At 48.0% G+C, this 25,426-nt stretch overlaps 7 protein-coding genes across 7 annotated transcripts; 3 read left to right on the forward strand and 4 right to left on the reverse strand.

Moving 5' to 3' along the window:
* Positions 1 to 2,787: 2,787 nt before the first annotated feature.
* On the forward strand, positions 2,788 to 4,998 carry Aspvir_008733 (stress-regulated transcription factor RPN4; the record flags this gene model as incomplete). The annotated part of the gene is made up of 1 exon (XM_043271901.1): positions 2,788 to 4,998. The coding sequence occupies one exon, from the start codon at positions 2,788 to 2,790 to the stop codon at positions 4,996 to 4,998; it is 2,211 nt and encodes a 736-aa protein (XP_043127836.1).
* Positions 4,999 to 6,792: 1,794 nt separating this feature from the next.
* Positions 6,793 to 8,670, reverse strand: Aspvir_008734 (putative cell wall anchored protein; the record flags this gene model as incomplete). The annotated part of the gene is made up of 4 exons (XM_043271902.1): positions 6,793 to 7,195; positions 7,248 to 7,717; positions 7,775 to 8,394; positions 8,454 to 8,670. The coding sequence occupies 4 exons, from the start codon at positions 8,668 to 8,670 to the stop codon at positions 6,793 to 6,795; spliced, it is 1,710 nt and encodes a 569-aa protein (XP_043127837.1).
* Positions 8,671 to 12,187: 3,517 nt separating this feature from the next.
* On the reverse strand, positions 12,188 to 12,625 carry Aspvir_008735 (histone H4; the record flags this gene model as incomplete). The annotated part of the gene is made up of 3 exons (XM_043271903.1): positions 12,188 to 12,213; positions 12,267 to 12,542; positions 12,616 to 12,625. 3 exons carry the CDS (start codon positions 12,623 to 12,625, stop codon positions 12,188 to 12,190), a joined length of 312 nt encoding a protein of 103 aa, XP_043127838.1.
* An 830-nt stretch (positions 12,626 to 13,455) lies between these two features.
* Positions 13,456 to 14,054, forward strand: hhtA (histone H3; the record flags this gene model as incomplete). The annotated part of the gene is made up of 3 exons (XM_043271904.1): positions 13,456 to 13,480; positions 13,610 to 13,717; positions 13,777 to 14,054. The coding sequence occupies 3 exons, from the start codon at positions 13,456 to 13,458 to the stop codon at positions 14,052 to 14,054; spliced, it is 411 nt and encodes a 136-aa protein (XP_043127839.1).
* Positions 14,055 to 16,603: 2,549 nt separating this feature from the next.
* On the reverse strand, positions 16,604 to 18,592 carry Aspvir_008737 (MFS transporter; the record flags this gene model as incomplete). Its single annotated transcript, XM_043271905.1, has 4 exons — positions 16,604 to 17,001; positions 17,059 to 17,853; positions 17,906 to 18,160; positions 18,220 to 18,592. 4 exons carry the CDS (start codon positions 18,590 to 18,592, stop codon positions 16,604 to 16,606), a joined length of 1,821 nt encoding a protein of 606 aa, XP_043127840.1.
* A 2,640-nt stretch (positions 18,593 to 21,232) lies between these two features.
* On the reverse strand, positions 21,233 to 22,025 carry Aspvir_008738 (uncharacterized protein; the record flags this gene model as incomplete). The annotated part of the gene is made up of 3 exons (XM_043271906.1): positions 21,233 to 21,255; positions 21,310 to 21,619; positions 21,681 to 22,025. 3 exons carry the CDS (start codon positions 22,023 to 22,025, stop codon positions 21,233 to 21,235), a joined length of 678 nt encoding a protein of 225 aa, XP_043127841.1.
* Positions 22,026 to 23,969: 1,944 nt separating this feature from the next.
* Aspvir_008739 (uncharacterized protein) lies at positions 23,970 to 24,973 on the forward strand (the record flags this gene model as incomplete). The annotated part of the gene is made up of 2 exons (XM_043271907.1): positions 23,970 to 24,613; positions 24,817 to 24,973. The coding sequence occupies 2 exons, from the start codon at positions 23,970 to 23,972 to the stop codon at positions 24,971 to 24,973; spliced, it is 801 nt and encodes a 266-aa protein (XP_043127842.1).
* Positions 24,974 to 25,426: the final 453 nt, after the last annotated feature.

Consider the following 25,426-nt stretch of genomic DNA (forward strand, 5'->3'; position numbering starts at 1 on the left):
CCCGGTTGAAGGGAAGATGAGCCGCGTACGCGAATTCCGTTCTGTCGAGTAGAGTGAGACACAGGCAGCCAGATTCTGATTTATGTGCTTCAGTTGAAGTTGCCACTGGCTTCAGCTGTCATTCAAGCGATGAGTGGGGGGCCATGTGTCCTGTGTCTGTCACTGGAGGATTACGGTTGGCTACCATCGCATACCGAACAGTTGGTCTTTTTTATAGCAAACGGGCTAGAGTAGGCACTGTGTTGCTATAGGCCGCTAGCCTATTCCGTAGTTAGGTACTTACTCGCATCCTGATCTGCCGATATTCGCCAACAGCTGTCTGATATCTGCTCAACAAAATCGACTGGTTTGCATGTGATAACCCAGGGAATTATTCGGCTTTGCAAATTAATGGATGATAACAAATCATCAGAAACCTATGGTTAGAGTCTCTTGTTCATGGTATGACTCTTACTTCGTCTTCGAGGCCGAGTGGTGATATTGAACAAGATCATGATTCAGGTCAGATGACCTCCCACACAACGTGACTAGTTCTCAATAGTCTGTAGTACCATGGGAGAGAAACAATCAGCTGACATTACTGAGCCTCACAAGCTACAGAGCATTAGCTTGAAAAATCATCTTTCTACAACTGATTAATGCATTTTGAAATGCTCATGTGCTGCGAACTTGGCCGGCCGAGTAGTTATGTGTACCTCGTGGTAGAGACTCTGCCGTCCAGTAGGCGATGCCGAGAGCCGGGATGGTGGAGCTGCTGAGTAGGTATCTCCGAGTCTTCTCCGCTTCTCGAGCGCTTGTTTCTGCACACTTCCACAGTCCAGTAAGCAGGGATGTCATTTTATTGTTTTTGATCATGTGGTGACAATTGCTGCAACCGATCATGGAATGCAGTAGATAGTGCTTAGTACTTGCCAGACGGTGCTCTCGGTCGAATGTCTGTAGCTCGGCGAAGTCCGTACACGGCAACATTAATAATCATGAATAATGTACATTCATACCCTTGGACACTAGCCACATGTATGTGGCGCAAATGTGGCTTATGCTTGGTTGGCTCATCAGGCCGCGGAGCTATGAACAAATCAAGCATGCCTTACTTGAGAACTTTCCCCTTGCCCCTTCCTAAGGACATGTCAGCCAAATGGTCCTGATTAGTCGATTTACACGGCCCTACCGTTTGTGCATATTGTCAGGGTCCTGCATTGAAACCACACGAGATCGGGATCTTCAACAACTGCGTGGACACGAATGCATGGCTTAGCCACGGCAGCTTGTCATTGGTAGCCTTAGGCTAAGAATTGGCAGGATTGTCGGTCTCATCCAACTGTACTAGTCTAGTTGTTTAGGATGTACGGTTTTGCTAATAGCTTAGATATCGTTCTATAATATTACAGAGTACCTGTACCAACGAAATGGTGTGTACATGGGAGTCATAGAGTGCTGGCATAGCTAGCGACCATCTGAGTCATTGATTCTCATAATAACTGTGGTCCTCGGTGAGTCCTTGCTATGAGAGTCATAAAATAATGACAAATTGATAATATTTATTTTCATTTCTGAATAATCTGTATCCCGAGGAAGAAGAACAAATAAACACCAAGAACTAGATACCTGTTGAATCGGCACATATCTCGGGTTTATCCGACTAATTGGGCCCTTCAGGCATAACCGCACTCCAAACCTACTCTGGACAGGAGTGTGGCTTGGTCGCTGCAAGGGGACAGATAGTAAAATGCCAGTGCTGAATGACCTGTCTGCGCTCCGTAGTCCATACTCGGTGAACCTGGTCGAGGACAACGCATCGATCCTTAGCAGCAGGAATTGTGGCTTGGTTGATACCCGACTCCATAATGGTGGGTTCATCATTTTGAGTCTCCGGCTATGGCTCGGTGGGGGGTGGGGCCAGATGGATTGGGCGCTAAAGCCCCCAGACAAAATCAGATCGATAAATGAAACCTTCAGGCAGTGCGTATTGGTAATTATGGTATTTTTCCCATGGTATTATTTGTAATCCTGAGTCAAGGATTGACCGTTGTCATAACTCCTTCGGGCAAGCCCGTAAAACATGACAGAAACTGACTCTGACGCTAAGTTAGTTAGTTCGCTTTGGATGTGCAACGACGCTAGCCCTTTGGGGATTATTGCATCATTATCATGATCATAAATGAGTCCCTTGTCCCCTCCTGTCCATACATGATCCTGCTTCGACCTCTAGATACCTTGTACATAGGAATCTGGTCTTGGACCTCTCGAGTCATTCTCACATCATATCCCTTGTTATCAATCGTTTATTAACTCCTTGTCTGGAGTTCCCATCTCCTATCTCCTCCTCTCCTGGTAAGTGATCTCTATCCTTACTATACTACGCTTCATACCTTGTCTTTTTTCACCATACACACACAAGCAATTGTCATCACATCATAATAATTTTCGGTCAAACTTTATTCAGACAACTAATCGAGTAGCTCGCTCAAACTTCCAGTCCTCACATCTTGAACCCTCCAGTTGAGACTCTGGTCTGCCCGCCGCTTCCAGACTCTTCGATATCATATCTGCCTCGTCGACTCCCGTACCACGTCTCGTCCTCAACTTAACTTCCGCTCGAACCGTCCTCTCGGTCGCACCACGACGAGTTAATCGGATCTGAACCCGTCGGGACTTCTTGGGGCCGTTGGTGCCAACCTATTATTTAAACTCTCCTGCCCCCCGGTGGCAAATCCTCTTCGCAAATTCCCTCCACTCGGTGTCCATCATCCAAGTCTGTCGTCCCAGATTTTCCAAGAGACCATTATGCTTATGTACCCTTCTGTACGTAAGGGTCTCATCACTGAACCAACATCTGCACCTTTTGTCCACCAGCAGGACCCCGTTTGCATACAAGACGATCAGTTCATCCCAGACTTCTCTCAGCAAGACCCTTCACTGCAGTGTTTCTACCAAGAACAGCCTCGACTGCAGTCTCCCTTTCAGTATCAACCTAACTTCAACTTTGTCTCTCCGCCCTCTTCCGCTCCCTCGTCACCTTCCTCCTCTCCCGCCTCTACCTTTTCCCACCTTCCCACGACGGCAGTCGCGCACTACTCGCCTGCCGTCGTAGACGGCAGTTCCTTCGAGGCTCCTTCGATGACACCTGCTTCATCGTACAACCCTTCGATTCATATTCAGCATTCGACCTCGCCTCCAGCTTCCAACCCATACCTGCCACAATACCAGCCGCAATATCTTTACAGCAACCACCATAACAGCAACCCCATGTTGGCGCAACATACTGTCGCAAACAACCACGGTTGGGAAGGCAACCTGCAGCTCTTGAGTCCAGCTCGCATTTCAAACGGTCTCCCCCGGTCCTCATATCAAGACTCGCAGCTACAGACCTCTCCTGCCTCCAGCAAATCTACCCCAGCAGGCAGCCTGCAACGGTCCAACAACGGTAGCCTGTCAAAGCCTCTGCCTACACCTGTCCAGACGCCTGTGCAGAACTCTTTCCTCGCCACACCTTTCCAGAACTACGATCCCTCCGCACATGATGCTAGTCAGGCCGAGGCAGAAGCGGCTATGAGACGGGCTGTGATGGAGCATCAGCAGCAGCAGCAAAACAACCAGCAGCAACACTCACAAAATCAATCAAGTGACTACTCACTGGCTCCCTCCGTTTCGACCGTGAGTCACAACTCGCCGGTGACCCCACAGACAAGCTTTGACGAGATCGACGATGCATCGAAGGCGATGGCTAATGGTGAGAACCGATATCCCGATGTAGACCGGTGGATGGATGAATACTTACGTGCCGATGCGCTTTCAGACTACGGTAACCACAATGGTAACAATATGACCATCGGTATTCCCAAGCTCAATCGCACAATCTCCGACATCTACCAAGATGAGCTATACAACCCTGCCATCATGCCAGCACCACAGGTTCCAAAGCAACCTTCCTCCAACCAGCACTACCGCAGCGTCTTTGCAGATCGTCTGCAAGCTGCCAATCAGGGTCACCTCTCTGCACGGTCTCAGTCTCCCGCAGTCAATCTGAATCTGAACCGTGAGCGTTCGCCTTTCCGACAGAACTCACCAATGGCGGCTGAGTTCGGCAATGTTGCTCAACTGGCCACCAGCGTGCCTATGCCTCAAGGTGCCATGAATCTGGGCCAGTCTCAGACAGAGCCCAAGACCATGTCTCCCAAGGATGCGGTCCTTGACTTCCATGAGACTGAAGATGCTAGCATGCCGCCATTGTTCCCTTCGAGTCAGTCTGATTTCAATCTCAGTGATGCGTTGGGCTTGCGCCGTGAGAGCAGCTCTTCGTTGCGACAGGCACAAAACTTTCCATCGATGGATTCGTTTCCTGGTCAGTTCAACACGCAGACCGGCTCTCTCTCCCAACAGTATCCCTTCGTCCAGCAACAGCAGAACCACCGTCAGCCGCAGCACCAGCAACAGCAGAACAATTTGCTTCACCATACACCCGAGTTTCCCGCCTCTCTTCCGCACCTGGAGTCTAATGGAAGCGAGGTCATTCAAAATGATATGACTTCACCTCAATCCAACATGAACATCCTACCGCTTAAACAAGAGATTACTCGGCCAGACAATACATCTACAGATGGTGGCACCTACACCTGCACCTATCACGGCTGCACTCTACGCTTTGAGACGCCGGCTAAGCTCCAGAAGCACAAGCGAGAGGCTCACCGCCAAACTACCCCCGGCGGTCATCTCGTTACCCGCGATCACTCGGCACGGAACTCCCAGGCTGGGCCCCACAAATGTGAGCGGATCAACCCTTCTACTGGGAAACCCTGCAATTCGGTCTTCTCGCGACCGTATGATCTTACGCGGCACGAGGACACGATCCACAACGCCCGTAAGCAGAAGGTTCGATGTCATCTGTGCACAGAGGAGAAGACCTTCTCGCGCAATGATGCGTTGACCCGGCACATGCGGGTGGTTCATCCTGAAGTCGATTGGCCCGGTAAGCAGCGGCGCAGGGGCCGTGAATGAAAAGCTAGCGGAGCGTTTTGGGCGTAGGTGCGCTGATGCACACCCAAATTGCTTCCGTCTCTCGAAGTTTCTATGCGATGATTGTCACAAATCATTTCAAAGCTTCATGGGAGCGACGAATAGGATGATCCCCCGTTTCCGCTCCTGCATCGACGTCTCCGTGACTCAGGATGACGGGGTTCAAGCCTATGATGTCAGAGGCTTATCCTGATTGGTAATGGATCCACCGATCGTTACCGATCGACGGTGCCAACTTCCGTTTCGGGATAAAGATGCCTAAGGCGCTCCGAATGTGCTAGAATGACATCATGAAACCCTCGTCTTAATTGACGTACAATACGCAACATACACAATGATGATTCTGTGGTTACGTCTTCCAATGGTTTACGATTATCATTTTTCCCTCTTTTTTCTTTTATTTCTTTTTTTTGTGAATGTTCCGTTTCAGCAAGCATGGGTTCAACAGTTTAATGCATTGCGTGGTCTTTTCTTTTTACTCTCTGGGTGTAAAAATGGGGTTTGCGTGAATGGACCTTCTGTTTGGTTGGGTTATTCTCGCAAATTGAGATTGTCGCCTGATTCGATCAGTATGGGTACGACTCGAGCTTGTGTTTCTTTCAGCATGCGCAATGGTTTCTGCGCGTTTCATGTGTACTATATGGGCATTGATGTATGAGTGTCACGCTTATGATGTCTGCATGTTTTCTGTTTCGCGTTTGATGAACATTGCCTTGGTGTACAAAGGGTGAAGATGGGATTGTATACTATGGGAACCTGTACACTAGTAGTAAAGTGACAAATGATAGACTGTCGATATTTATTATGCAATGATCCTATGATTGAGACTGTAATACTGTTGAAGCACTAAGATATCATCATATTGCAGTCTGAAACTCCAAAGCGTCAGCAGCAGCGACGATCGCAATGTCAATAGCTCTACGTACTCGTCCTCGACTCTTCACCATTGTCAGAGATTCGAAGATAGTCCGTTTACTTCATACCTCGCTCAGAATTACCTAGCCATTCGACCCCTCTTCCAACATCAATGCGGACTGTCGCGGACGTCCCGGTTCGCCTAATCCGTCATGATCGTCATGTATAGTAGGTAGTTTCAAGAGTGTAACAGAGTTCTTCAGACCTGCGTGAGGATTATCTCCTAGTTGTTATAGGTGGATGGTATGGTGTGTGTGGGACTATGGCAGTGGGGATGCTGATTACAAACTGAACTGTGGATTGGGCTTGCGGGGATGGCAGGGATCACTTTCGCTACCTGAGGACTTACGTGTTAGACATAAGAGTGTGAAGTATAAGTGGATTATGGCGTAGAGACTGTCTGTTATGCTACAAGGTGAGGTTGAATCGAGATACATGCCCAAGGTGCCAATGCATATCATGAAATGATCATGTTTGATCTGTTGAGATGCAATTGCCTACACATTTTGTGTCAACTGATATTAAAGAGTAACAAGAAAGTAATAATTGAGATAATCCTAGATAATCCTACTGAGAAGTGCTTACTACGTAAGGGAGAGGTCCGATGTAATAATCCCTGCAGGGTAGATCATGACGCCATGGTACATAGTCTATCCGCTGAGATGGATCCACACTCTAACTTTGTCGTACCTCTGGTAGCTGAACTGTTCTCCACTTTGTGTGGCTGGTGAGTCGGGTTGTTTGGGTTGATGATGTATTGTTGGTATTCATTTGGGCTGTATTGATGTTTAGTGTTTAGGAAATACGGTCAATTTGATGCTTGTATGCTTGTCATGAAAGGTTGCAGACCTAGTAAGGCCATCAACTACCCGGTATCTCGCGTACATGACTCCCACCTATCTCATGTGCCGACACCGTGGTCGGTCTGTTCATCGAGCTCGGAAGCTCGTCACCGTCGTCGTCCTTGTTCCTCCAGGCAGTTTCCATAAATATGTCCTTCTCTGCCTCTTCGGCCTCGGCGGCTCGTTGGGCTTCGGCTGCTGCTCGTTGTCGCTGACGTGTGTAGAGTAGCGCTGCGGAGAGGATGGCTGCGCCTGCCACAGAGCCGACGGCAATGCCAGCGATAGCACCTTTACTGAGCTTGGTCGGCGCTGGCTGAGGAGCGCTTGCGCTGCCGTTGTTCGCGGGCGGGTAGAAGAAGCTGGCGAGTTCGGGTGTACTGAACCCATCCAAGGGTGTCTTCTTGGTTGCGTTTCCGTTGGGCCTATCGAGAATCGGTCAGTTTTTACAAAGCTTCGTTGTTGTGGCAGACTTACCCCCCGCCGATCACTAGGTAAACTTTTGCAGGAACCGCGTAGTCTGCAGCAAACGCATTATATACACTGCCCCATGTCAACGTCGACATGTCGTAGACGGCAACGCCTCTGTATTCCCAGTCGCAGGTAGAGAGATCGTCAGACAATGCTCCTCCTACTGTCAACATCTGTCGGTTGGCTACCAGGTGACAGGTGTGCCCGTACCGTGGCGACTTTCCCTCGAAGACTTTCGTCCATGTGAAGGACGGGATAGAAAGCACGTAGATCTCGTCGTATAGCTTGTCTGCGCCCTTGCCTCCGTACATGTATACATTGTGGCTGGAATTATCCTTAGCAGAAACAGCGACCAAGCAAAAGTCCGTCCGTCCGTCCGGGATGTCCCCTGACGCCTTCTGTGCATACCAGATGCCGTTATCGTCGCCCTCGAAAACGGACGAGATGTCGAAGATATCGATCTCGTCGAAGGGCACCTATTGACAGGACTGATTAGCGTCAAATCACAGACCGAACAGTACGTCTGAACATACGTAGGTTCCTTCGTTGGACGCCCTATCGTCACTCGCTGGCTTGGTGACACCACCCACTGCGACCAATATGCCTTTGGGTCCTATGCCAGGGATGTAGACCATGCCACCCTTGACTCGTGGAAAATTTGCCAGTGAGCTGGTGGATATGTTTGTCGCCATCTGCGCGTGGGTATCAATGACGATCAATCCATCCAGGTAGCGGAGAAGGCCGTCCGAGTTCTCAAGGTCAGTCGATGTCCCGTTGTTGATGTATCCGTTGAGATAGAATGCCAATTCCTGGTCTGGAGCCTCGGCATACGCTCCTCCTGCAGGGCGGTACTCAGCGCCCAATGTGACGTCAAATTGATGCCAAAAGCCACGGCTGGTGTTGTACGACCAAAGCGCATACTGCGACGAAGTTGGTTTTTGGAAACCAGGAAAACTCGTGTTCATATACGAGACAGTCCCGCCATATTGGTAGATGCTCGCGTCCGATGGCGCTCCCGCATACAGTGCCCCACGAACAACCACAGGAGGATTTGTGCCAGTTCTGGGGTTCGGTTTCTTCGAGACAGCCTGGATCGAGATATTCCGTTTCCAGTCCCAAGAAGACTTCAGGTCAACCTCGATCAAGCCGGTGTCTAGGCATGGTCAGCGCTTCCGACGTGAGTCCGCTCGAAATTCCACCAAAAGAACATACTATATCCGATCACTCGAGCGCCTTCTGGCGCTCCGTTGTTATTTTTCGCCACGAAGACTTCGAGTCCTCCGTCGATGTACAGAGTCTTATTCGTCACCGCTGACTGGTGATACAGTCTTGAACAGTAATTGTCGACAGGATCAATTCCTGTCACGTTGGATGCTCCTCTGGCTAGCGATACAGCGAGCAGAAGTATTGCTATAAGCAACGCAGGCATCCTGGTGTGCCTTCTTGAAACTATGGTCGTGGCGATGAGCGATATTGCGGCATCAGGGCGAACCAAGCAGCAAGGGCTCTATGTGCCCTCGATGGATAGGAAAAGCCGAGCTTAAGAGTCGCACGAACTCGCACCCATCTTCTGCCAATTATTAGTCTCACCAGCTTGTGCAACCCATCAATCTGACTCCCCCTCCACCATACTGACCTGCAGGGTATGAAAATCCCCGTCCGTGTGTACAGGCCAGTTTTTCCCCGAAGCCTGGCGAATCTGACAGCCTGAATTTAAATGTGTGGTCGCACTACAGGTTGGAAATTTCCTGAAATAGATGCTGGGACCGCTTATCGCTTGCACAATATCAGATTGTTGTCCAAATTGAAATGATCCTTCCTGTCAATCTTGTGGCGTTCTCAAATGCTGCGTTGTTCGGCCCCTCTCGTCTTTCGAAGAGTCAGGGTCCGTCAACCGCCCCTTGAGCGACGCCAGGACATTTTAACCCTCGCATCATCTCTCCAGGGAGGTGCACAAACCCGCATATGCATTTACGCCCCGTCTCATACTGGCCCGTGGCGCGATCTCTAGTCTGGGTAACGCCGGCTCGTGTGAGGAACATCTGTCAATGATTGGCGCAACAGGAATGTGCCAAGGCCGTGCCAAGGACCGTTTCGACGTGAACTGGCTCTCTCCGTTGCAATCAGGTCAGAAATAACTCCGTGCAATTATCAAGCTGAACCGTTGAAGGCTGGGAGAAGCTCGTGTGGAAGGCCGGTGTGCTTCATCGAGGAATGTTTGGTGTTCGTCCTTCACATTCCTTGGCGGGAAGGGCTGAAGGCTTGTTGTGCATGTAATCCCTTGCGAAGAGTGAATCGAACAAGGAGTTATTCCACAAGAGGTGGGCGGGGTATCCTAACAGCTTGAGCCGCAAATTTCCGGTGACTGAGATAATACGAGGAGCGCTTACTGGCAGCTAAATGAGTCTATTGCCGTAGACCTGCGTGCTCTGTGTTCTGAAATACTCGGCGTATCCTGTGTGAGATCGATGCGCGCAGAGGAGTCGTGAATCAAAGAGATAAGCTTTTCCTGGTCGCATACTTGGCGGATGGATCCAGGTATGTCTGAGGATGGAGTATGAACTGATGAAGTCGTGATCGACTGCGGCGTCGAACTTGGCGACAGCTTCGTGGCCTAAGGCAGAAGGGGGGCTACAGCTGGTGATCGTCTCTGCATCTGGGCCTTAGACTCTGCTGGTACTCGTTGGAGCGGTGTAGTTGCTCTCAATAATAACGCGTCACTTATGGAAGTCTTGATGGCATCGTCCAAGCAATGCATCCTGGTCCTGTCGCTACAGTGCTACTTACGAAGTCTACGGAGTACACTGACTGTCTCATTTAGGATGACCACCCCGCTCGACCTTGTTCCCTGCTGATTCGCCTATCATGTGTATATTTGTGACGCATTTGGGGTTAATGAGTTAGCCAGAGAGTCAGAAGCTGAGCTTTGTAGGATGTGTGTGTTTCTAGCTGCCGTCAGATCAGATTTGTCGTCCTATCTGTCTTTGGATTTGTCTCGGTTTCGTTCGCGGCGCGTCCAAGTCCCCTGGAGGGTGCTTCCGTCCACGCGTACTATAATCTCCTCTAATCGGAGCTACGAGTCTAACGACAGCAGATAGCGTCACCAGTTCGTATATCCGGCGATGACCCGGCGTCATGGTTGTATTGTTTCCCTTGTTATCCCGCTGCTGCGCGCCTCCTTCCCTTCGGTGTTTCGGTATGATCGCTAGTGAATCGATATCCATAGTCTCTGTGACTGAAGGTCCGTTCGGGTCGTATCTTGATCCCATGGTCAGTCGCAGGGGTTAAGCAGCATCCCATGTCATGTGGAAGCCGAGGCAGGATGTAGGGAGGGCGCAGGGCGGAGGGCGGAGGGCAGAGAATTGCGTGCATTGTGTGGTCAGGGGAGCTGTGATTTTCAATCTGGTGTCAGTTCAGTATGGATAATTCAGCTGGAGTTGTGTCGCGTGCATTGTGCCTTCAGAGCTTCGATCTTGCGTTGGATCAGTGAGTGGAAGCTGGTGGTGAACATCATAGTCCGCAGTTCGGGTATGCTAATACAGCTAATGAACTGGGTGCGACAAAGGGGTTAGATTCCATCGTATGTGATATGTGGTGTGTAATGTAGGTTTGTCCTTGTTCTCCTATGCGGCCTATCTCGGCAGTGAGTTGACTCGAGAGGCCATCGCAAATGCATTGCGTTGCGGAGTAGATGAGACGATGTGGCGTCCTTGCTGGTCAGTTGAACCCTCAAGTTGAACCCGGGTTTCAACTCCTCCGCCATGAGCGCGGTGTCTGTAGAGTAACCAGCTACCGTCTCTGATTTTTCTTGATCCTCGGCCTGCAGACCTTTCAGTAGTAAATATTATATTCGAGCTGGAATATTCCATGCCTCCGCTATAAGATTGTCTGGTTTTTATAGTCATTACCGCGACTTTTGTGGTGAAAACTTCGTCGGGTAGTCTTTTGCGGTCGATCCTGCAGATATCCCTCCTACAGCTCTATCAATGTCGTGTATAAAATATAATATCGGGTTGTATTATTTTGATATGATCTTTGTATGCTTTAATCGTGTTTTGTTTCATCTTGAGTGTAGAGTGTGCCTATATCCAAGTATATTGTGTCGATTTCGCCTTTCCATATGTTCGTCAAGATTATATATAGTTCCCTACAACCAGTGCACCACATTCAGGTAACACCCAGTGTACTTCAACATAACAAGGCAAAAGTTCAATAGTTATTATCACGGTCAAATTACTGGATGATAAATATACAATAAAACATTTAAAAACACCAATTCAAAGTCTACTGAAGCCGAGATCAGACATATTATTGAACACCGTCCGACGCACCAAATCAGATATGAACGCGCAACATCAACACTCACAAGCGAAGACATACCCACAATAGACGGATATGAACCGGCTACTACGGAAGAAGGACAGAAGAAATGCCACGCACAGATACGCGCAGTCACTTGAAGATACATAATCTAACATACAGCATGTCACATCCACGACAAGGTCAGGGTGTTCGCAGGAATTTGACGAGTCCGGAGAATGATCAGACGCGTCAAGAAGGCGCAGCGAAAAAGGCCACAACTACCACAGCTACAAGTAGAGAGATTGAATATTTTGACTGTTCGTATTCATATTAGATTGCGTTTGATGCTGCAATCTCTTCAAGCCCGGGGCACAGCCAGAAGCGTAGAGGCCGCTATGATACAGAAATTCAAACACGAACACTAGCAGACCAGTAGTGGACGCGCAAGGGTAGTAAAATAAAGCATGATAAAAGCAAACCCAGAGACCCATGACACTTTAAAAAGATCAAAGAAAACACCACAACGTCCCAGTCATACCGTAAACCAACCCGAAAAAGCAAACCGTCGCGTCACTGCTGCGGAAGGACAATCGACGCGCCGACCGCGCAGGATGGCTGAAAAAAGGAAAGCAAGAGGAGAGCGCTTAACCACCGAAACCGTAGAGGGTGCCTGAGAAGATTGTCAGAGACGCGTCAAAAAAGGTAACAACCAGAGATACTTACGGCCTTGTCTCTTCAGAGCATAGACGACGTCGAGGGAAGTGACAGTCTTTCTCTTGGCGTGCTCAGTGTAGGTGACAGCGTCACGGATGACACCCTCAAGGAAGGTCTTGAGGACACCACGAGTCTCCTCGTAGATCATGGCAGAGATACGCTTGACACCACCACGACGAGCGAGACGACGAATAGCGGGCTTGGTGATACCCTGAATGTTGTCACGCAAAATCTTGCGGTGACGCTTGGCACCACCCTTTCCAAGACCCTTGCCACCTTTGCCGCCTGTAGAGAAGAAACGCGTCAGTGACTGCGGTCAAGTCGCGTCATACTTGTGATCAAAAGAGAAGCTACTTACGTCCAGTCATGATGATAGATGGGAATTAAAAAAAGGACTTTGTGTGTGTGTTTAAATAAGTGGAGATGTCGAGATAACGACTTTAAGTGGATGACAGGTAGGATCGATGGAAGAGAGAAGAGCTTGAAGAAGTTTGGGACGGGAGATATTTGTATAGAGGAAGGAGGAGCGCGGGGAGGCTACTGGAATCACACGCTAAGAGAGCGATCGACCAATCAGAAGAGAGGATCCTCGCAGCGGGTTTGATCTCTCGGCAGCGTGACGGAACAGTGTTTGATCCCGTTAGGAATGCCTTGATCCTCACGGAATGTCGCTCACCCACTCTGATCAGGGTTGTAAAATAATTAGAAAAATTCCTGAGTACTATTAGAAGAATCCCAGATGATCGAAATACTTGACATTCTACACTTGTGGTTGGGATCAAGATGTTCTGGGTGGCATTCTAAATCAGTGATCCTGCGTTCCTATTGGCTGATGCGGGAAGCTGTCTCGCTTAGCGCCCCGAGCAAGGGCCGCCTGCATTCTGCGTACTTTCATGGTTCCTGCCAAAATTCAGTCCCCGAAATCAGGACTTATGGTGTGCTGCTTTCCGACCACTTTTTGTGATCAAAAGAAACCGCGCTAAGACCATCCATTTTTGCTGGCAACCCAACTCCACCCTCCCAGATCACCACCCCTTCTCGCTTACTACAAATACCTTGCCCCCCACCCACCTCCTCCATCCTTCTTCCATCTACTCACCACCACGACACTTTCGTCATATCGATCATCGATCTTTCATCAACACTATCACTTTTTCATCAATAAAACATCAAATTCCATCAAACCTAATCATCAAAAATGGCTAGAACCAAGCAGACTGCCCGTACGTATTAACCTTGCTGTCGTTTCTCTTGTTGTCGTCGGCCTCTGCCAAGATCGTATCACGGTCGCGTCAGTTGGCCGGCACAACCACGCGTCACAAAGAAACATCCTGCTAACAGTCTGTCAATAGGTAAGTCCACTGGTGGCAAGGCTCCCCGTAAGCAGCTCGCTTCCAAGGCCGCTCGTAAGGCTGCTCCCTCTACCGGTGGTGTCAAGAAGCCTCACCGCTACAAGCCTGGTAAGTACATTCTATTATGTACCGGTTATCCAAGAACATGTTCTAATATTTGCCCAAAGGTACCGTCGCTCTGCGTGAAATCCGTCGCTACCAGAAGTCCACTGAGCTCCTGATCCGCAAGCTGCCCTTCCAGCGTCTGGTTCGTGAAATTGCTCAGGACTTCAAGTCCGACCTCCGCTTCCAGTCCTCTGCCATCGGTGCTCTTCAGGAGTCCGTTGAGGCCTACCTCGTCTCTCTCTTTGAGGACACCAACCTGTGCGCCATCCACGCCAAGCGTGTCACCATCCAGTCCAAGGACATCCAGCTCGCCCGTCGTCTCCGCGGTGAGCGCTCTTAGATGCCTATCTAATGAGTTGTGTCTTTTTCCGGTTGGCTCTTCTGGGAAGGCGATAACGGGGTTCTTGTTTTCTTTTTAATGATCACTGGCGATACATGATGGGTTTGCTTGCTTTCGAATATCAATGGGTTCGGCACTGGGTTTCTAGTTTTTCTTCACGATGAATAGTAGGCTGCCGATTCAGCGGCTGGGATTTGCTCATGTACATTATGGATCTCTCGAGTTGCTGTCCTTCGGGAAGCACCACGTCGCGACATAGACGCGAAATGCGAATATCTATGCTTACATCAATTCAACCCAGTCCGTGTCTCTTGCAATTATTCTCAACTATTCTCGTGCCACCGTTCCTGTAGCGGTGACGCGCCACGGTCGCAAGTCGGCCGCGTAGTAGCACCATGCTTAACGAACGACTTCATTGTTAAAGCGCGAAAAGTTGTCTGTTTCGACAGTGTCCTTCGACTTCTGTCTAATCGAACCCAACTCTGCGAAGCTTTATAGGTAGTTTGAAGTCGCTCCATGTCCACAGCGAGTCTGCACTTGGCGTAGGCACAGTGGCGAACTGTTTGACATAGGATATTTCTCATATTACTACGGCAGAGTGGATCAAGTCATGAGCGCCAGCGATTCTTGAAATGTATGAAAAATGTAGCGATAACTAGCAACTGGAATGATGATGACGTTGATGCTATATACGATGCCAGGAAGGCATCCTGACGAGTCATGGAGTAGCAATGATGACGACGCTCTGCTAGCGATCACACACGTCTTCTATCATTCCCTCCTCAGCGGTACAGTAGACTAAACGATACATGGAATTTCGTAGTGCTCTATACTTGCATACTCCAAGGAATATTATTGCTCGGGAGATGGAAGAAATCTGCGACCGTGGCTGCTCTGAACTCTGGGTTTTGCCACTGGGCTCGTTAACGGCGCGGGCCTTGCTTCGGTCGGGATCACGAACAGGGACATTCTCAGTTGCGACTGAGCTCTCCTGTTCCATCGCCTTGTCATCGTCATTGGAAAGTTAGTCTGGATGAAAACAGTACGAACATCAGAGACTCATTCTGAAAGGTAATTAGACCGCTAGACCTAGAAAGTAGTTAAGAGCCAAAAGCATCCCCTGTTAATCCACGGGCCGCTATTTCAAAATCGATCTCGAAGACACCTCGTGCGCATTGAGGTAAACGTCTGCCCACTATTGTCCGCGAATAATCCCAGCGCAATGCGAGGAGTACGAATTGATGGCCGGAACCCGGCCAACTAGCTGGTCAATAGCGAAAGCGAAAGCGGGACGAAGAGCTCTCTACAAAACCGCATACAAAGAGAGTGCGCGATTCCCTTTAACGGATGATGAGCTATAGCAAGCAGCAATGTAGAGTGGCAGAATGTGTTGCAGAGCCTAGGCTACACAAAGACTCTTCGGAGGTCGAGCAGGACGAGGAGCACGTTTGATGAGACCATATCGAGACTCTGAATTCTGACGCCATTCGATAAGCCTGAAGAGGAACATGCCAAAAGATACAGCAAGTTAAAGCCACAGGGCAAGCAAATCAAAACCGATTTGATATTGCGATACTGGGACCGTCTGAAAGGATGGTATCAGATACGGCAAGCCATTGAGACAAATCCGAGAAAACGTCTGTAGGTGTTTAAGTATGTAGACCGCTCAGAGTTCCGCCTAACTAGGATTACATTTCCATACCATTTGGTATTTTTACTATATAGTAGGGATTCAAATTGTCATATAGTAGGGATTTGAATCGCCATATGGTAGGGATATCAAATGATTTGAATCACCATATGGTAAGGATACTGAATGATTCGAATCATCATATAGTAGGGATTCGAATCGTCATATGGTAGGGATTCGAATCGTCATATGGTAGGGATATCGAATGATTCGAATCACCATATGACGATTTGAATCATTTAATATACCCAAGGGAAGAGAAATTGAAATCTAAAAACAGTTGGGTGCTTATTGCTGGCAGAAAATATCAAAAGTCTTACATACCCACAGACCTACAGATGTTTTTTCGCATTTGTCCCAATGGCTTGCCGTAATCAGAGGTTTTACTTGCAAAGTCGGCCGCTTGCTAAGATGTCGTCAAACGCACGTCGACGGCATTTGCAATAGAACTGGGATACTAGCATTGGATGAACAATAATCTCTAATTAGATATATGTATATGATTAGCTGTACATGGTAAATACAAACAATACTCTTCCAATGCAAAAGACGCCATCTATAATGCAAACATAACAAGACATGAGCTGAGTCAACATCAGTCGGGTATATGGCTTCTGAACAAGGACAAACTTTTCCTGCCACAATCAAGGTGCATATGCTCTGGCCGTAACAAATGACAGGCGCATTATGGACACGTGTTAATACGGATTATTCGGTATCGACAAATACGTGCATGTGCCCGACCTGCACGCTGCTAAGTCAAGCAGGTTTGGGGCGTCCTCGACTATGAATCGAGCAAATGAGCCACTGATGGTCGAAGCCCGTTGAGAGAGAAGGATGGGACAGGTTCTCTGGACGTTCATTGCTTGAACGACTCGCGAGTGTTGACACGGTCGATATCGTAAGGGTTTCCCTCATAGCTGACGACGCGACGCAACGAAGCAGCCGTCCGTGTGGAGGCTCTACTGCGCATCTGCCGGACATCCGGAAGTTCTTCAACGTTAGACTCAGTCTCGCTGACATCAGATACCTCAGGGGCAGGTGCCTCCGTCCGGTCAAAAACTGGCTCCTCTGTCTCCTCAGACTCTGGTTCTGGGGCCTGCTGCATCTGCTCGGCAAGCTTCCGCATGAACGCATCTGATTTGGCCGCATACTCGCAGCGCTTACGAATGGTAGCGCCGTACTTATAGAAGAGGAAAGGGAACGGAACACAGGCAAGGGCCAAAAACGCCGGGATTGAGGATGCCCAATGAATTCCTGTTTTCACAAATTAGCCTCTTGTCAGCAAGAATAGATTCGAAAGAGAAATCTCACCTAGATCCGAATACATATAGGAAGTGAACAACGGGAAAGCGGCGCCGAAGATAGAACGGAGGACGGAATTGGCTGCGAGGACTGAAGCGGCGAAAATGGTGTATGCATCGATGAGGTAGTTCATGATGCCCAGGAAAACCAGAACCATACCGAAACCGAACGGAGCACCGGCTATGATGCAAACAATCCAATGGATCGACGGGTAATTGGTCCAAGCAAACCAGAAGAGTCCAATAGGGATGGCAATCGAAGCAATCAAGGTGGGCGGCAGGCGTGCCTCGGGGGGAGCGAACCCACCGTGCCTGTCTTGAACCTGGACATAACGTTTGTTGTCCCAAACACTGTAGGCGACAGCAAACATCATGCCAACCATGATTCCCAAGAATGGAAGACTGCCAACGCCTTGGTTCCAATGACGGACTCCCTGGAAGACGATTGGGTAGGCAGAGAAGAGCATGTAGAGCGTTCCATAAATGATGGCCATGTACAAACTCAGGAGGAAGACGATCGGTTCCTTGAAAAGTAGAATCCAAGGGCGAGACAGCGCGGTCTTGAAAGCTTCCTTGAGAGTCACTCTGCCCTGGTCAATGTCGATCTTGCTGACGTACACTTTACTGGTGTGCTTTGACAACTTCTCAGCGCGACGACGCAGGAGAACAGGCGCATAGGTCTCGGGAACGAAAAGAGTGCAGATAATCCAAACTGCACCTGAKAAGGCACCCAAGAAGCCCATGACCCATCGCCATCCTCCGTTCATTCCGAGGAAGCCACCGATGATTGGACCCAAAACAGGACCTGAGAAACGTTAGCATGTCGCTTAATACAAAACGACGGAAAAAATACATACCCAAGAATGGAGCGGCAGCAAAGAGACTCATTGCGATACCTCTCTGCTTGGCGTGGAACATGTCAGCGATGACACCACCCGCATTGGTCAAAGGCGAGGCTCCGAAAGCGCCAGCGAAGAAACGAAGGATGATCAGAGTCCAGCTATTCTGAGAGCCAGCACTTCCAGCATTGAAGGCCGTGAGTGCGCAATAGGTGACGGTGAAAATGATTTGACGGCCGAACATCTCACTCAGAGGTGCCCAAAGCAGAGGTCCTATTGACTGTATTAGCCTCTAACAGGTAGGCTTCGAAAAAAGACTGAAAACAACTCACCAATCGCGAAACCCAAGACGAAGAGGGAAACACCGAGCGTAGCAACCTCACTTCCAATATGGAACTCGGCTTCAATTTCTCGAACACCACCGGTATAAGCTGACGAGACCAATGCGACTGCCAGCGTCGAAACCGCAACAGTCATGGTCAAAGTCCATTTGCGCAGTTGAGTCCATGTCATAGGATTGCGGGGATCATTCTCAATCCAAACAACCTCGTATGGATCCTCCTCGGTTCCTGAGCCTTTGTAGGGATGGTCGATAATTTGCTGGGTGAGGACGCCTTGATCCACCACCAGTCGCCAGTATGGAATCTTCTGTGTCATGGGCTGTTCCATCTTCTCGGGGTTCTGGTCCCCTTTTTCGGTCGCCATGACGGGCGATTGACGGGTGCCGAACTCGAGCGGAGGTACGGTTATATACGGGTTGATCGTGGAATATTCGGGAGTAGTATATATCTGGATGAGAGGGATTCGAGCTTGTTTGTTTTCGAAAGAGCGATCGTGGTAGATGAAGAGAGATTAGGATCAGGCAGTATGAATAGTGACCGCCGAATGCGGAGGATGGTGAAGTATAGTTTTCTGGATTAGGAAATAGTCGAGGTTGTACTATATGTACAGAAAAACGTTAAAATAGGTAAGGAAAAGAAATGTATGGGGTATCAATAACAAGATAAGCAGAACAAGAACGATGGAAAACGAGGAGCAGCATGCATATATAACTTGCTTCAAGAATCAATTTTTTTTAATATTTTACCTTTTTTTTTCCCTTGGTTTTTTATCTCCTGCTTTTTGATTTCATGGCACCGTCACTGGAGAGTCATTAGCCTCGGACCCCTGCCGGCTTTGGTCCTAGAAAACGCCCTCCCGTATCCATCGATGGCCCGCAGAGGGAAGAACAAGCAGAATAGAAATCGGCTCCAGGCCAATCACCGGGTCGCAACGCCGGAATTTATGGCATTAATCGGGGTTATGCACAGCATTAGTCCGTTAGCCAACGTCGGCCTTGGCCGATGTGGAGCAGCAGCCATCTATTGAAGCTCGAGATCCATGGACGATGGATACCTCGTGGTCTGGATCATTAGCATAAGGTAGGTGGTACAGGCACAGTAGTTGGTCTGAATCTTTGTCGGTGTATCAATAATACGAAGCAGTTCTTGATCATAGCTGCATTCAAGCTTGTGTACCTCTCTGCGGGGTATGAATCAAACTGCAGAAGCATGGACTGGTACAGGTAGACAGAGTTCAATTGCATCATCAACGGTATCAACCTCGATCCCAATGCGCACTAGGGATGAATGTGCCGGGGCTTTGCATAAAATGTCTGTTTTAGGACTAGTGGCTTCCAGTACTCGGCTCTCGGCATCTCGTCGACGGAACTTTACCTTAGTAATGTAGCAATCAAAGTGCAGCCACTGCTGCAACTGCAAGCCTAGATCATCTAATCTCCGCAAGAGTCAAGACAGGTCAGTACCTTACATTGAGATGCCGGTTATCTCCGTTAAAGACCATGCTGTGTAATGTTGTACATTTTGTCCTCTTGATTATCAATCACGTATAATTTTATCACATCTGCCAGAGCCACGTAATAGAGATTTCTCAATGGAAGTCTTTGGTGTTTCTGGCCGAGGCTCAGTTCATGAAACTCCTGGATGCTTCTGGTTCTGGTGTCGCCACCGACGCTAAGCCTCAGACACGGCCTTGGCATTTGGTCTATATCAAATTTTTCTTGCTTGACATTAGTCTAGTCTAGATACTGTTCCAGATGTGAATTATCTCTTGGCAATATACAGTAGGAAATCTTATCGCCCAGTGTTTGAGTCTGGAGATGATCATGCCGTCATTTGTGATCGATAGTCTATCAATCGATCTCAATCTTTTCAAAACCTTCATAAGTCAAGACCATGGAATGGTCGAGTTTTTGATAGAAGGTTACTCCGCTCAGGCAGCCATATTTTTATCCATCAAACGCTTAGTCTACGAGTCGTGTCAGGGGATCTGTCAGTCTCAGTCTATCCCTTGTATGACCCACTCTCATTTTATCCCAATGAGTTGATACCTTACATTCATAATTATTGGGCTGCATAACTGTCGAATGACAGTTTCGCGTGGACCACGTTGTGGAAGCATATAGTTCGTATCATTTGTTCAGAGTTATCATCTTCCTGATGTATTAAGGTACGCTCTGGCGGCTCGGTATCCATGCTATCTGCGGTAGAAATATATCGTTGTATTGATCTTATGAAGCCCAAAGCACACATTACTCTTAATCAGCTCAAAAAATATAACCCATACCTAAGTGCCCAAGTAAGGTCAAATTAACGATGTTGATGATAAATCAAATCAAAGTACGGGAGTAGTGTGGTCTAGATAAACCGAGGCACATCTCCCTTTCTTATCGAAGACCGATAGCACGTACCCCTTCTAAAATCTGCCTCTTATTGTGATCAGTAATCAAGCATAGAATGGAATAATCAATTTGTTCATAAAGAATTCCTCTGATATTATTGCTTGTATTCAGGATTGTTGTCTGAGGTAGAATTAATCTGACGAACTCAGAACTCGAGATCTTGCTGTCTCCTCGTCGAGTCCTTTCCTCGGGAGCTTCCTCTTTTCCTCTTCCCATTGTCTCTCGTATGGAGCCTGCTAGTATTCGAAGACAGTATGTCAAATACTGCTACCATCCAAGATCGTCCGCCACCGCATTATTTTGGCCTAGCAGTATGATTCTTGAAATAATGGCTGGATCGACAGACCTAAATGCGGTCACCCGCTCATGATGCAGCCACTGCGAGCGCCAGCCCATATCATTCTTTCAGAGTTTCAGTAGAGGACGGACAAGATAGAAACTGGAAGATGACAAAGGATCTAGCATCAGCGGAACCTTAACATTTAGGCTCATGAAGTACTTGGTCTTGTATGGATGTCTTTTTTCAAAAATCGAGCTCACCTGTGCAATGCTCGATTCGAAGTACGAAACGTGTCAGCTCGTGGACGGAAATTCAGCATCAGCCTCTATGCGATTGTCCCGGGGATATCTAGATAATCTGTGAGCAACAGAATCAACAAAAAAAAGGCTAACTCAGGCATACGAAAGTCATTATGGATAGTCTTGACCACATAGGTGGCACGACCTAGGGGCCCCAGGTTCGATGACTTTGGCAATTGGATTGTTTTTCTGATATGGACTGGCAGGCGCTTTTTAGGATGCGCAGCGATCGCATAACTCATGAAGCTCGAAGGAAGAACTCCGGCTTGCTCAAAATCGATCACCCAGAGCTGGCCGTACTTATCGATAGGAAAATTGCTTGGGTGCACATCTGCATAGTAGCATAGAAGCGGTTCGGTACTGAAATCCACCTTATCTTGTCTCCCAGTGACACCGTTGTACCATTCTAGGCACTATCATATGTTAGTTCGACCAAGAGATTAGCTCCCCAACCAAACATAGAAAAAGACCTACTCTATTGATATACTCTTCGAGTTCTGCGGCGGAGGAAAACGGAACAGGAGGCTCGCCGTCTTCGAAGAAATGATGCCTGTAGGTGCCACCACTAAAGCTCCCAAAGACACCAGGCGGCGGTGGGATACTGATCAACTCAGAAATGGCTTGTGCTCTCTGTTCATCCGACGCAGTTCTCTCAAAGTCGATTTCAATATGCTCCATGACTATGTAGGTATATCCCCTGCCCCCGCCCCTGCCTCCGCCTACTTTAAAAGCGTGGTAGACCTCAGGAATCCGGATGGTGGCGTTGCTTCTTTCCCTACTCTTCTGACGGAAGAATACCTGCGCGTGGGCTTCCTCCATTGTGACATTGTTATATATTTGATAAAAAAGGTATTGCCTTCCGCGGAATAAGTGAGGGTATTGGAGCCAAAGCCCTTTTTCTTGCAGAGGCGCACCACCACATCCTTGGGAGGCAAGCCAGGAATGGCAGGGTTGTAAATTTCGCTTAGAGTAGTCGACATGACAGTAGCACTGTTATGTTACTTAAAATGAGGGATAAAGGGGGGATAATGTTGGGGACGATGAGCAGGATGTAGAATCCATGGATGAATAGTGGGCTACCTGATGACAAAGCAGCCCCAGAATATTAAGATGTGTCTGTGTCATTATTATGAGGGTTCTCTGTGATCACTAGATAGTGTAGATGCGCTCTCATGGTGTTTTATTAGTTGGCATGGTCTAAAGACAGTCATTTCTTTAGTTAAATTAGATGTTGCATGTATATCATCTCACAGTTTAGCGTGTCTATTTAGAAAGATCTATATATTAGCAATAAAAGTAGAGCAAATTAAGCTACGTTGTAGTCTATAAGGGGTTCTTTATTACTGTTAGTAAGTTGAGATTAGCAAATGGCCTTTGTTTACTGTCTACTGTTCTGTTACTATAGTTAGCTAGACGTCTATCTTCCTATTATTAATATTATTCTTCTTCTCTTATGCTGCTCTCACATCACAGCACCTTTCTTAATCTAGAAAGTTACTCTATATTCACCACTTTCCTTTATTCTATTGGTATGTATTTAGTAGACTAACCTAACCCTAAGAATGGCCTAATCATTATATGCTGGCTCAAGTTAGGTCATATACTGTCACGTGAGATGAGTCATATTTTAGGTCTGTTCTTAATATTCATGTTTCACCACACACCACTCAAGTTCTACTGCTAGCTAACTCCTATAGAGGAACTAGGTAGAGGACGTCCGTGCCTGGGTCAGCCCTTCAGCACCACCCTAAAGTCTGGAATCCAACATGCACAGGAGCATCCCATCCTCCTCCCTCGAACTCATTAAACAGACCAGCCATGCCTCCTAACACACTCCTACACGCAGTCACAATCCCAAGAGACTAACCCAGGCGCCACAGACTCAGATATAGACACAGACTGACTGCACCTCCATTGATGAGCTTGCCCCGTCAGCCCCCCGTTGATACGTTTTGCTTACTATCTTGACATGTCTCTACATCCACATGTGATTATAAACCCCAAATCCCCAATGCCCTTTGGTTGATTTATTCTTCTAATCTCTGTCTTGCGATTCCTGTCTAAGTAATCAATTGATAACAGGGCTTTCCTTCGACAGATTCACATATTCCGGACAAGACCATGTAAGAAGGACTTTTGCCAATATTTGCCCTTGTCTCTAGCGGTATTCCATTAAAGCTTTTGGGCCATTGTTTTCATTAAACAACTTTGTCTATCCGTCTATGCTCCAGCCTGTGTAGGTTACGTCAGAAGATGCCTTTAGTGGATTTATACTACCGGAGGTTGAGTTGCCAACTAATAGTCATTTAAAACTAAGCAAGTCTGAATATATGCAATAACATATGTGCTGGGATATTGTATTACACACTGACGTTCAAATACTCAGGACAAAGGCTTCCAGGGAACGCTGAATTTCTATGGAACAGAAAGAAGATGAATGTGATGTGGCTCAGGCTAGATGCCATAATCATCCATTAATCACTATCTAGGTAACCATACAACGAGAATACTAAGCTTGGGGGGAAGGAAGGGAGAGAGGTGAACTGTGAAGCTATCAGTCATCAGGCTACTCAAAGTCACATGACTATAATTAAGCCAGGCAGACCACCTATGGTACCTTAGGTAGTGACGAAGAACCGTCACAATTCACAATTCTCCAGGAGACCCATGTGACATACAGTCATACCCCCATCAAACTTCCGACAGCTTTGTCTTACATCTACCATCATCCACTAACCTACCATCCAGCTCCCTCGTCTAGTCATGGATGATACCTACTTCCCTGATGAGCTTTGGCTCAATAGGGAAATCCAATTCACCTCTCCTTCAACCTCTGCTTGGAAACTGACCGTGAAAATCAACGAAAACATCGGGCTTTTGAGCAAGCAAGAATCCGAGGACTACCAAGCCACTTCCTCGTCTATTGCTGAGTTTGAATGTCACCGCTCCAGTGATCCAACTCAGCAGGCACGAGTTGCAATCTACATGCAGATCCCGAATAAGGGAACTCAGGCTCTGCCCCCCGATATGCGCCGTAGACAAGCTTCTGACGAGGTCCCTAAGAGCTTACAAGAGGAGCATGAAGCCTACGAACGCCTGGCTAGTCACCATTTTACTCCTCAACTCGTCGGCTTCAAGCACGAAAAGCAAGATGTTAACGGTCTGGTTCCGGACGGATTCGTGTCTTACATAGCCTACACCAAGGTTCCCGGCGTCGCTCTGGGCCTGAGGACTTACCGCTTTGGAGATGGTTCTGACATCCCCGACGTCAATGTGGCCTCAGATGCGCCCAGTACTAGAAAGCCAGGACAGCGTATCACGCAGTATAGCATTCCCGAAGGGTTGTTCTGGACCATGCGTAGAAGTGAGAGAGACTTGATTCGGGACAAATTCAACCTGATTTACAGGTCAGCACCCAGTAACTATCGTCTGGCTTATACTGACCTTTCTCGTCATGGAAGGAAACTTCTCGCAGCAGGGGTCAAAGTCCGTTTTCCTTTTGTGAACAATCTGTTTTGGGATCAGAATACACAGAAACTGTCAGTTTTCAATTTGACTTTTTTTTTTTTTTCACAGCGGATGATAATCTAATTTTGCATTATGAATCTAGCTACATTGACGGTGTATTCGTGCCAACAGATGGAATGGTTACCTCGCGCCCGCGGGATGTGGGCTCGTGGGGGTTGGCTGTGTTTCCTGATAGACACAACAAGGGTCTCCAGGATAAAAACGACACGGATTTTGTTGCTGCAGGCTGGATTCTGTAGGCCTGTTCTCTTGCAAGGTCTACCGGTGGCTCCTTTTGGTATGTGAAGGATGGTAGCTCTCTTTTTGATGGTTTTGGTGATACCAATAGTGCCCTGGATATATTATGTTTTTGGGCACCAAGTCAAGTTAAACATAATGCTTTGCTCTACTTTTGTTCTACATCCTCGGAGAGTTTATATACAAGTGGGTCCTGTCAGGCTGTCAGGGACCACAAGACTAACAAGCTTTCCATGAGGCAACCTTAAGTGGGCCCCATGCTGATACGGTGATACCCACGTGTCAGCCATTTTTCCACCACGCTATAAAGGTGTCTAGACGACCATTTCTAGCATGGTAGAAATGATAGGCATATTCGGGTTGACACCACTTCACCATCATTGCCTATCTCAGTATTGGGGTCCTGCAAGGGGAGGATTCCTGAAATCCACGACAGATTTGTGTTCATCTTGCGC

This window comes from Aspergillus viridinutans (genome assembly GCF_018404265.1).
Source record: "Aspergillus viridinutans IFM 47045 DNA, scaffold_7, whole genome shotgun sequence".
Lineage (NCBI taxonomy): Eukaryota > Fungi > Ascomycota > Eurotiomycetes > Eurotiales > Aspergillaceae > Aspergillus > Aspergillus viridinutans.